A 12,757-nucleotide genomic window follows, 5' to 3' on the forward strand; every position below is an offset into this window, starting at 1 on the left:
AGAGGTGCACCATATTCTTGTGAATACGTCGCATCCCCGCGTTTAAAAATGTCAGAGCGCCGCATTGCTGATTTTGGTGCAGCTCCGCACTCCGACATTTGTTTCGTAAATATGCCCCTAAGTTTATGATAGGTATTTATATCAGATAGCCCATTACCTATGTCTATGCCTTTTCCCTTCTCTGTTGAAAACAACACAGTACTTATAAAATGTCCAAAGTAATGCAGCCTAATATAAGTATCAAACTTTGCAAAGCTATCAGCAGGGTCTAAAAAAATATTTTTAAGGTCACAATGAGAAGTCCCATAAGGAGATTTCTCAAGAAACCACTGAACGAAAATCTACTAAAATTGAAAGTACAAAGAACTGATCCTCATTCAATACATTTTTGAAATGTGGTGAATTTCAGTCAAGTCATATTTGAGAAGAATCAAAAGAATTAGCTGTTCAATACACATGCATGAGTTGTAAATCTGCAAGAAATAGCCAACGGTGGGGGGAATCAGTGACAGAATGATAGGTTATGTGCTATTGATGGGTTCTGATTACTCTTTGTCTGTTTTCCCTCGTTCACTCTTTCAACTTGTGGAAAGTCTTTTATACACTCCACGTTTCTTTTCATTTGTGGGTTTCTTACCCCATCCTTTGTTTTGATAGGATACCATCAACGGAGCTGTTGATTCCATGTGCGATGAGGTGGATGACACTATCGCTGAAATATGCACAACCATGAAGGAGAACAACAGGGACGACATTATAGCAGCTGTGAAGAATGAGGATAGCCCCAAAGACATCTGCACACAGATTCAGATGTGTGAGGGACAAGAGTTGGAAGACAGTGAGGGTAAGGCCATGAGGTGGGCTGCCTCCAGCATTTCGGGGTGCTAAGTCAAACCTAGACCTCAAAGTAATAAGTCAGAACCATTGGTTTCACATCAGTCTCACATCATCGTGCATTTCACCTATGGAGCCTGGTCTCCAGAGATAGGCCATTTACTACGGAGCGAGTTCATTCTCATGGACGTTTAGCTATCACGTTGGCATCTGCTTCCTGTCCCTGAGGATGGGCGCTCTTATGGGGTTTTCACTGCCAGCCTGTACTTCGACGTCTGTTCTGGAGGGTATCGCTCTCTTAGATTTAGGACTGTCAGCCTGTCCTCTGCTCTCTTCACCTGGGGAAGAGGCTCATATGAATCCAGGACAGCTAGCCTAAAATGTTTTCCCTGCGGTTTAGGGTGTAGGTACTTGCATCAACATTACTACTGCCCCCATAGTCCCCTAACCTTCTCTTGGAGATTGAAGGATGCTTTTCACATGAACCTGGGGCTTCCCAGATGATGTCTCATCTCTGATTCTGCGTGAGAGTACTTTAATAAAGCTCTTTGATTGGTAGCTTAACCTCGGATCCCTTCTTCTGGGAATAGATGATCTGATAAGGATCTAGGACTACCACCTTGGTCTGTAATCTTTGCCCCTAGATGTGTGTTCTTCTCTTGGGCCTCCAGTTGGATGTGATAGGTGGTGGAGCCCAGTGCCTGCTCTGGGAAAAAGATGTTTTCTTGATGTAAAGAACTAGTAGCCTCTTGTGCAGATGGTCCTTGTTCTTGCAAGGCAGGTTCTCTAACATCTGCTTGACCTCATTATTTTCTGGTCTCCAGTGACTCCTCAGCAAGTTGGAACCTATGAATGTATACTGAACTAGTAGCCTGGACATTTATGTTCTTCTAGACGCTGGCTGAAAAGTCTTTGTTTGTAGATGGTTCAAAACACTAAACAAAATTCAGAAATCACTCTGCTCTCCCCCCTCAATGTCCAAAGCCACTACCAGTTTTCAACTGATCCACCTCATCCTTAACCATTGATGTCCCCTATATTTTCCTTCTAAGTACAATGATGTGCACCTGCTTTTGCAAGTGGAGAAATTCAATCACCTGTGTTCATCCCGAAGTGTACAAATCTGCCCTTAACACCATCAGTGCTGCCCTTTATGATGCCAAGGTGCTATTAACACTTAATTATATCTCTTTAGATCCTAGTGAAGCATTTGTCCCACACAGTCAAAACATTCTTTTCCCGCCCCGCAAATCCTCCTCCACAGACCACCATAACCTCATCCAACATCTTAACATCTTGGCTGACTACTTTGCCATATATTTCCACAATAAGATCACAACTATCAGAAACATTTTGCTTGTACCTTTAATTGCCTCTCTTTTACCTTGTATGCTCTGCACTTTAAGCTTCACCACCATTACGTGCTCTAAAAGGATCCTACTTATCCTTGAAACAAAGAACGTTTCTTTGCCCTCTCAGATCATCAAATCTGTGACTCTTACCTCCAGTGTCTTCAGTTCTCTCTAAAAGGCTAAACTATTCAGTTTCTTTCTCCTCACTAGTGTTTACACACAGTGTTTCAAGAAGTCTTTCTGTTTAAAATACCCCTACCTATTTTTCAAATAAAAAACATAGCACTCATTTTGAAGAAATGGAGATTTGTTACTATCGTCCAAAATACTTGTTTGCCAACGACATGCCGAAATTCCAAGCCTTGAAGACATCAAAAGATTTTGGTGCATATTCTTTATAAGATTAGGGAGGCATTATAGGGAAGAGGTTCAAGTACTCAATGCATCTGCCCTACTTGTAAATTAGAGTGTTTTTGTTACTGGGACCACCACTCTGAGTGGAGATTAACTCAGTGGCACCAGAAAGACCTGTGATTGTCGATATTCATATTTATTTTATTAAGGTTCACATAACTGCTAACCTTACCCTTGAGATAGTCACCTTTAGTTAGAACTGGCTACATTAGCCAACAAACTTTGGATTCTGGGTGACCTCTAGATTAGTTTTTCTCTGTCTATCTGCATAACTTTCTACTCTTGACCCCGACCAAGTGATTGAGCTTATAGGCCATGTTAAGTCAGGAGCTTCTTCCCATCCCTGCCTATTTAAGTTAATGCATGACGTCGCCAATAGTCTTGCCCTAGTTTTAAGAACTTTTTTGAACATAATAATTTTGGCAGACACTTTTTCATCAGAGTGGAAAAAGGCTTCGATCTTGCCTTTGCTAAAAAAACAAACTCTGAATCCTAAGAAGAAAAACAATCTCTGTCCATTTTCACGATTACCCTATTCCGCTAAGCGTCTGGAAAAACACATTAACACTGGCTTATCTAGCTACTTGGAAAATAACAATCTGGACATTGCACAGTATGGCTTCATATCAGGCCACAGTACAGAGACAGCTTTGATAGATGTTTCTGAAGAAATCAGATCCATTAAGGACAACGTAGGGAGAGCTGCGGTGGTCCTCTTGGACTCCTCTGCCACTTTCGATACGGTCAGTCATGTAGTTCTGTTAGACAGCCTGACAAAGATCGGAATCACTTTGATCTTCTGGCATCTTTCCTGAGGTATAGGGAGCAGATCGTGACTTGGGGAGTTTAATTCAAGGCCCTTCTCCCTCCCCTGTGAGGTCCCTCAGGGATGATCGCTTAGCCCGCTTTTAATATTTACATGGTAACGCTGGCTAAGTTGATTCACTCCTATTGGCGCCATAGTAGCTTATGCAGACGATACGCAGATGGTGGTATCAGTTTCGAGCAACATGGAGGAGGTTGCTGACAGATTCAACAAAAATGTCAATGCCATTGTTAACTGGATGTCCACTAACTGTCTGAAGTTAAACTTAGACAGAATATAGATTTTCATTTTTGGGAAGGATACTGGCTTCTTGAATCTTTCATGGTGGCCTCAGGCCCTCTGCCCTCTTCCAGACCCAGCCTCCAGGGTAAGGAATCTTGGAATCATTTTTTAATGCGGAATTGTCCGTTAGAGAACAAATTAACAAACTGACATCTTTATGCTTCTTGATGCTGAGGTCTTTGAGAAAGGTGCTGCCTTTCATTCCCTTCCAGCTTAAAAAATCAGTGGTCATTGCTCTTGTCCTCTCCACGATTGATCATTGTAATACCCTCCAAATGGGCATCAAACAATTGGCACTCAAAAAGCTTCAGATGTTGCAGAACACAGCTGCTCACCTTCTAACAAAACCTCCCAAACACGAGTCAGTGTCAAACACCTTGCTGGAACTTCACTGGCTTCCTGGAAAGAAGGGTCTCATTTAAGGCACTCGGTGTGGCTCGTACGGCCTTATATGGCACAGGACTTGTCTATCTTGCAAGCAAACTCAGGTGGTAACAACCAAACAGAAGTTTGAGATCTGCTGCTTCAGTTTTGGTCCCCAGGATTAAGAAAGCTTCATGGGGCTGCCGCAGCTTTGTACACACCACTTGCCAGCTATAGAATAAACTCCCATTACATTTCAAAAGCCAGTCAAACCTTTTCAGTTTTTGTAAACAGTTGAAATCATGGCTGTTTTCCTTATCTCTTTAACCTCCAAAACTCCTTGGTAAGTTGATCTTTTGATTCTAGCGCAAAGACACCCTCAGGTATTTGCGCGCTTTTAGAAATTTAAATTCATCCATCCATCTATCCATCCATCCATCCATCCATCCATCCATCCATCTATCCTACTAGCTAAGTACATATCTATCTTTCCATCAGTCTATAGTTACCTATAATGTTTTGGTATATAGCTATGTAGATATCTACATATATATTGCTAGGTAGCTATCTATAGAAATACATGCATAAACACACACACACACACATACTTCATCTATATAGCTATATACAAGGATAGATAGACAGACAGACAGACAGACAGATAGATAGACATGGATATGTGGGAAAAAAACAATTCAATGTAAATCCTCATGGGGCCACTTGCAAGGAGGAGACCTGCCTTGTGGGCAGTTTCTGTTTTTTACAGGATTTTCACTTGGAATGGTCCTTATGTCTCCTGTCCCAGGTGCTCCAGTTCCTGCTCCAATTGTTGGTACGACATGCATCTTTTGCCAGGCATTCATCAGCTTTGTGAAACCTCTGCTTACAGACAACTTGCACAAGAAAGACATTGGGCAGGTGCTGGCAGATTTCTGCATGGAACACTTTGGCAATTCAACTACCGTAAGTGTTCTTGCAAATGTCTTCCCTTTCAGTATTTCAAGAGAAATTGGCTTGTTGGTGGTAAGTGATGGCTTGGCGACTCAATTTGGGAGTAATTCCTCATACATACAGAATGCCAGTCATGTTGTCCATTTGCCTGTTTGACTTGAGATTTCACCTCTTGTGGGAAGTATTCGAAGAGTAAGTGGAATCCTGTAAACCCCAGTCCAGGTAGTACACATCAATGTTCAATTTTCCCATTGAGAATGGTGTAATTTCATTAGCCAACTAAAAACGTTACACAGAAGAATTATGGTGTGTGATAGGTACATTCAAAACATATTCCTTCTTAATAACTTTCAAAAACAAGCTATTTCTGAATCAAATCTGATACATTTACTTTTAAAACATTTCATGAATAGAAGTGATATGCTCTACAAAAATATAAATATATAGATGTACATAATACACAAATGTAAAACAAAAAGAGATATCCACAGACATGAATTTGAAAATCTGTAACTGACTAAAGAAGTCTGAACAATATAGGTGCAGGAAGAAATAAGGAGGAAATATGAAAGCTAGATTACAGATTTATCTGGAAGTGTTCTGGTGGTGGGTCTGACAACTCTACGGAACACTGTTAGAACATCATAGACAGTGTACTTCCATTTAATCTGGTAGTCAGACTACAACATCCAAAAACGTGTATAATAATGTCAATGGGTTTTGGCTCTTGTGTTAGCATTAGCAAAGCCTTCATCAGAACAATGAAGAAAATTAAGTAATTTGCATGTAGATCAGATAGGAGTCTTGTGAAAATGCCAAAGTTAGATATTTTGGTACTTGAGGAAAACACGTCCACAGTTAGTGCCCGCTGTAGTCTTTGGATACCACAATCTTTTTCTGCCTAGAAGAACCTGAGAGTGCGGAATAAAACCACTGAGCAAAGATAATGATTATGGAGACTTGTGCTAATTTACTGGGGACCTGGTCAGGATTAGGCTCCCTGAGACCAGGGAGTGTAGTTTGAATAGGCGCCTCTTGGGGAGTCCTTAGAAGAAGCAGGCCAAAGATGGGCAAAGTGGGCCAGGTTAAGGAGATTTTGAAAATGGTTAGACTGTGGTCCGAATAAGGTTCTCTGAGCCTGGGGTGTATGTACAGGTTGGCGGGCATTGAGAAGGGTGTATAGGTGCCAGAATAAGAGTTTATGATACTGATTGTGTGGTCAAGTTGAAGTGCTCATGGATGGGTATCTGTGGGTCAGAATAAGGAGTTCAGAGATGCAGGTCTGTGGGCAGGTTAAGTGGCTCTTAGATGGGTGTGCAGGTCAGAATATGTGACTCTGAGACTGGGATTTCTGACCAGGCTGAGGAGCTCAGAATGGGTGCATGCTACAGCAAGGATTCCAGGTCAGGAGACTTATGAAGTGCTGTTCAACTGAGATTCACTGAGTCTGTAGTGTGCAGTTAGACACATTCGCTGAGCCCCTCCATGTTTTGCTCTGTATGTTACACATCTCTTGTGCTTCTTTTGTATATAGGCTCCTCCATTCGTCTAGATACTAAAGTTTAATTATACCGCTTTATATTTCCCTAACAGTGCAACAACTTCCTGTCAACCTATGGCCCAATGGTGAAGCATGTCCTTCTAAAGCCCTGGGATGAAGTCACCACCTGCCAGGTGAGTGGTAGGGTCCAGAAAGGGGGCAGCAGGGCACTGGGGTATGCTTTAGACTCCTGGAACCCCAGAGACAAACAGCACAAGGAAATGGACAGTGAGCTTCTCATAATTGATGAAGCCAGCCTCAGAAACATGGCCTGTTATGGAGGCTGCCAGGGTGGTCCCACCTCCCAAGCAATGCATCATTCATCTGTTACTAAGGGTCCAGCCACCATTTCAGTGCTGTTTGCATTTCCCAGGCTGTTTGGATCAAGACATCATACCTTAGTGACTTTGGGGATCATTGGCCTGGAATGTACTGTACCCGGAGGTTGAAATAAAAGGTTGCTTACTTATGGCATAACATATGCAGCCCCGAATCTGTCAATTAACTGACCAGAGACTGCACCCTATGAAATAGGTTTACCAGCAGAAACTGTACTCTGATCATTATGGAATAAAGACCATATTCTGGTCCATGTGTAACTGAGAGCTGAAGTGTTCCAGATCTAGTGTTAGTTCCAGCTTGCACTTTTCTAACTCGATGACCGCAAAGTCATTCTCATATTTACGAAACCTACTGTGGTAACAACCATCCTATTGACGTTTGCTCATGTTGGGAAGGGTGTTAAGAATAATGTCAGAGAATCTCTCATCTTCGGGTGAAAATGTGGACTTCCTGCTCCTACTCCCAAAGTCAGTACAACAAATGAAAAAAAGAAATGATTATAAAACTGTTTTATTATCATTTTATCTTTCACTTACTTGGCCAAGTCCGCCGAGTCTGGGGAGCAGCGGGGCCATGCTCTTCGTCAGCAGCAGCCTGGCCCGTGGAGGAGGAGTGGTAGGTCCACTGTATGTGTGCATGTCGGTTTGCCAGCCGTCTTAGGATGACCAAACCGACATGCACACTTACATTTCTCCAACCTAGCTGTCTTGCATAGCCAGGTGGAAGAAGAGGTGCATGCTTCTTGTCCCTAACTGAGCGACATTTCAGCCCACTCAGACCAATATCTGCGCGTCTCTCATGCTTAGTAATAGCATGAGAGCAGTGTCTGGATTGGGTGGGGAGGAAAGGGGAGCAGAGGAGCACCAGAAGCACTGAGGCGGTGCTCAGGAGCGGCAGGTACGTTCTTATTTGTTTGATTGTCACCCCGCACTGCCCTACCAAGTTTTAGGGGCAGCAGCCGCCATAGCTATAGCATCCACCGCTTGTTTCTCTGGTGCTTCACCCATTTCACTATGCTTACCTTTGGAGAACCTCCTATGATTCTTCTCGCTCTGTGTTTTGTGCTTGTACAGTTCCTTAAACGAACATTATCACACCAATGTTCTTCCTCCACTGGTCAATTGCCTGAGCTACCAGAATCAAATCCCTCTTATTGAGAGAGCAGACTTAGGGGCTTATTTGCAAGCCCTCTGCGCCACCAGTAAGTCACTTTTTACCAAATGTATGATGTTACAACGCAAACATTTACACCGCATGCCTTTACAACACAGTTTTTACATCGCAACATCCATTACAACACATGATTTCACATTGCATGCCATCACAACGCATTTTTAGTAACTACATTTACAACGCATTCCATTACAACGCATTCCACTACAACGCATACCATAACAACGCATATTACTTTTAGGGCAACAGTAGGGTAAGTGTTGGATAGTATAGGGGTAAAAATTATTATTCCCACTCCAGTGAGTGTAATAGTAGGGTAAGTGTTGGATAGTGTAGGGACAAAAATTACTATTTCCCATTACCTTCCTTATATTGCGTTGTAAGGGCATGTGTTGTAGTAACATGCGTTGTAATGACATGCATTGTAGTGACATGCAATGTAATGGCTGCGTTGTACTGGCATGCGATGTAAAGGATGTTGCGTTGTAAAGACTGTGTTGTAAAGGTAGTGGGATGCAATGATTGCGTTGTAAAGGTTGTTTCCCCTTTTTACCATATTAAAAGTGACACAACGGCAGCGTAAGGGGCTTGTAAATAAGCCCCCTTGTAAAAAAAAGCATTCTAAATGCTTATTTCTCTAGGACATCCGGAAACATTCTAATCACAACCTATTCCCAACACCACCTAATCACCACAGGGTGGTGTGCAGTTTAAGTTGGATGGGTAGAAGGGTGGCATGGGAAGAGGAGATGATTGCATGCTTGATCCGGCCCTGCTCCTGATTGCCCAGCAACTGACATCTATGGCTCTTCGGGTTGACTGGTTGATGGCTCCAAGAGGCTGCTGGTCACGCCCCTATTGTAGATCATTTTTTGGTCCACTATGTAAGTCTAGCAAGCTTTATAAGACATAATGGTATGACAACAACAAACAGAAACATAAACGTTTCTATAAACAAGAGGCATTATGATTACCCTTGCCCAACAAAGACAGGCAAATTTATAGGAACATTCCAAAGCAGTCACAGTCGGCATGACTCGCGGGTGAGGAGTGCGGGGGGTCACACGTGGGGTGTGGGTTAATTTTACATAAATTAATAAACAACTTACCTTCGGCGTTCCGGTCCAGCGTCGCGTCAATCTTGCAGGAAGCGGTCGCAGGCAGCCTCCCTCCCCTCCCCTAAGCCTATCCCAACACTGCAATAGTATAGAGAAGAATCTATAACTAGACAAGATCACGATTATGTTGGGGATTAAAGGAGAAATGAATCCTTTGATCTTTGTGGCTAGGAGAGGAATATGGCTAGGATTGTTATCGCCCGCCATTGAAAAGATACGCCCACTCTGCTATTAAGAACTCTGTGGGGTCCACTGTTTTGATAAGGCTCTTGGTAGCAAAACGGGTAGCCTCTGTTGTTGCACTTGAGTTTGGGCTGGGTGTAATAAAGATCGTCAACTAAAATTTGGAAGTAAACGTAACCCCAAACATTACCTGAAGATGCAGTGAATTAGGAATTTTGATGTTATTTCTCTGTGGTTTTTTGGGGGGGGGGGTTGCTGTATTGGAATGATTGGTTTTTATTTCATCACAGATAATTTAATAGATAATTTATTGTACCTCTGGAATGCAACTTTTTCAAACATACTCTCAATGCAATTTGTTGTTGTTGTCATTAATAGCAATAATGTACAAATTGGCAATGGGCACATTTTATGTTCAAGATCTAATTGAATGTTTTAAGCACAAGACAATATGGGTGGGAGTTAAGGTTTAGTGGCTACATCCATGATGAAAGCTGAGAGTGAGGACATGCCTTAATATTTAAATTACCTCCCTTTTTACTTTTTTGAGGAGTAGCCACTATTGACCAATCAGCTGAACTTAACTCCCCTTTAAATGTGCTTTATTTGAGGAATGTATATATGCAGCGTAAGATCCATAGTAAAAAGGTGCTTATTCATGAATGGTTCCATCATTTGAGTGTAGCACTCCTCTATGTTTGACCCAATTGCACAATCTTCCTTCAGCAGAGCTCACCTGTCATCTGCATGCCTCCCATATAGACATGGAGATGCTGTCCACAGCAGGGGGACACGCGCATTAAATAGGCATTTCTTAATAGAAGGTTGCAAGGTAGGGGGCAGCGCTGGCATAATGTGTAGATCCGATAGGAACTACAGGGTAATCTACCCCAGACTCACAGAGGCCTAGGTGTTGTTCTCCATCACTGATCTAGGACCTGCTCCCTCCACTACTCAAAGCTAAAATCATGGAGATGATATTTGGCTTAAAACTTACATTCAGCCCTCAACTCAATGCCTGGATGAAGGCTATCAACATACAACTAGTCTCACTTTGCAGAGTCTTTCTCCTACAAAGCTTTCATTGAATTGTTCTCACAAGATATCTCGAATTGAGATAGGTAACCTACCACCTTTAGTGGTAGGGTTGGCAATTATGTGGCGGGCGAGGTGTGAACGCTTTGTTGAAGATCATTCTGTTAACATGGTTCAGCTCTCACTCCTGCTCTCCTGCTCTCCTGATCATTACCTTGCCTGTGTCCATCCTGTCCAGCCCACCTCACTCCCATTCAAGCGACAGCCACAATTCTCCTTGGACTTGGAGGCAGCGTCAGGATTGCTTTACAAGCTATTAAATTATACCATAGCACAACCCTTTAGATGCATTGCACCAAAGTTGCAAAATAATGAGAGCAATTACTTTGTAAAAAGCAACTTAAAGTAAAATGGGCAGAAGCTACCTTATATATGATAGTAGTGACCATTCTATATGGGCAAATCACATTTAATACAAATATATTGTTGGGGTAAAGAGGTTATGGTCTTTGATGGATTGCAGCCAGGGGTGTTCTTTCCCTTGAGTACCACAATATGTCATTCTACTAGTTCTCCATTTCATATTTGAAAGGCTGTGAACAAAATCTGAATTGAGGCACCCTCTCGTCTGACTCCCCCATCCACCAAGGCTCTATTGCCCTCATTGGCTTCTAGTGAGGGAGTGCACTTGCCAAGCTGATGGCCTAATTTTTGCTTTTACAGGAGGTTCGTGCATGTGAGGCTGGAATCCCGATGCCAAAGTTTGGTGTGAAACGTAAGTAATACAAGCCGTAAACATGTACATACACTCTTCAATTTATTGCTTATTCGAAGCTAGCAAACAGCACTCCTTCTAGGCTACCGCGGTATATAAATGATGAAGTAAAAGGTGGGATTCTTAATTGTATTGTATTGTATCTGCATTCATACATCTCTACCCCTGATGAGGTGTTAAGCACTTAATGCCAGGTCGGCAGCATACTGCTCCAGAACCCAAGGTTTAGTAGTTAATCCAGGGGTTCTTGGATATTGGGATAATTCTTCTGCACTCAAGCAAACCATTCCATGCACTCGCTCCAGTTCCTTTATAGTAGATTAAAGTAATAGGTGTTATGTATGATCATTATTGGGGAAAAGTGAATATGTGAAGTTCATGCAGATGTTTGGTGGTGTTAATAGAAAAGCTAGAGGAGATTAGGCAGCCCTAGTTTGCATGGGTTTGACTTTCAAAATTGTAGTCTAATTTCACCTCAACTGAACCAGAGTTCTCAGTTACAGTGAGATAAAGATAGGAAACTTGATATGGAACTAAATGCCCTGATGACATGTTACATTATAGGCCTTGATATAGCAAACCTGACCCTTACTGATGACTATCTTTTTTCCATGCGTCAATAGGTGCTGCCTCACGGCGTAAAGACCTGGAAGATACGCCTTCCACTCAGCTAGTAATGGTCAATGCCTGAGGTCTACAGGCTCTGCCATGAGCTTCATGAATGGCTGCGCTCAAGCTTCGCAAGGGGCCTCACATGTTTTCACCTGCAATGCTGCTGATGCTTTTACAATGGAGAGGAATAAAGTTTCTTCTTGACCACCTGTATTGTGGTTCCTGTTATTCGATGTAGTCCGTGTGAGGAGGGTACCGGTGGTGCACATCATGCACATCAGTTAATGGGACTAAGAAGTTCTATTTTGACAGCTCTTTAAATGATACAATAGCCAGGTCTCCTTGAACACTTCTCGAATGTTGATATTGACCACAGATTTCTCACAGTGGTAAAAAATGATCCAGTATGCTCTTCAATTACTCAGAAATCACCCCATACTGCAAAAATGAAACACAAATAGTCACATCTAAGGGGTAAATAAATTACACTATTTTTTCCATAAACATTTAGACATTGACTCAAAAATCTCTAGAAATGTAATAGAGTTACCCACATCCTCCTGAAATGCTAATTAGTTAGCCACATTTTACTGAAATATCTATATAAATGGCCATGTCTTTGCATTTTAAAATCATTACCAACATGCTATCGATATTTAGAGAAAGCGCTAAATATCCCCCTTTATCCTACCATTTACACATAAAATATTTGACATAGTGCTGAAGTGTAAATTAATTACAACATGCTGAAAACCACAGAAATTATCCTCTTGTGTTCTTAATTAAATAAAGATGACAAAATGTATCCCTGACATGTGGGTAGGAGAATTCAATTCACCCCAAAGCAAATCGTACTGAACACAGTTCAAAATTAAAGATCACAGCAAATTGTAAATTGCCCTTAATGTTCCATACAGAATTACAAAAATGTATGATTTGGAATTTTATGAAAACAAA

At 42.0% G+C, this 12,757-nt stretch overlaps 1 protein-coding gene across 1 annotated transcript in view; it reads left to right on the forward strand.

Moving 5' to 3' along the window:
- LOC146784281 (pulmonary surfactant-associated protein B-like) overlaps positions 1–12,007 on the forward strand; it is a 79,123-nt gene extending 67,116 nt beyond the window's left edge. The window contains exons 7-11 of the mRNA XM_085635304.1: positions 658–844; positions 4,877–5,034; positions 6,616–6,696; positions 11,137–11,188; positions 11,812–12,007. Coding sequence (XP_085491430.1) covers positions 658–844; positions 4,877–5,034; positions 6,616–6,696; positions 11,137–11,188; positions 11,812–11,879 — 546 coding nt within the window. The 3' untranslated portion in view covers positions 11,880–12,007. The remainder of the gene's footprint in view (positions 1–657; positions 845–4,876; positions 5,035–6,615; positions 6,697–11,136; positions 11,189–11,811) is intronic.
- The last annotated feature ends 750 nt before the right edge of the window (positions 12,008–12,757 follow it).

The sequence above is a fragment of the Triturus cristatus genome, chromosome 11 (genome assembly GCF_964204655.1).
Source record: "Triturus cristatus chromosome 11, aTriCri1.1, whole genome shotgun sequence".
NCBI classification, from domain to species: Eukaryota; Metazoa; Chordata; class Amphibia; order Caudata; family Salamandridae; genus Triturus; species Triturus cristatus.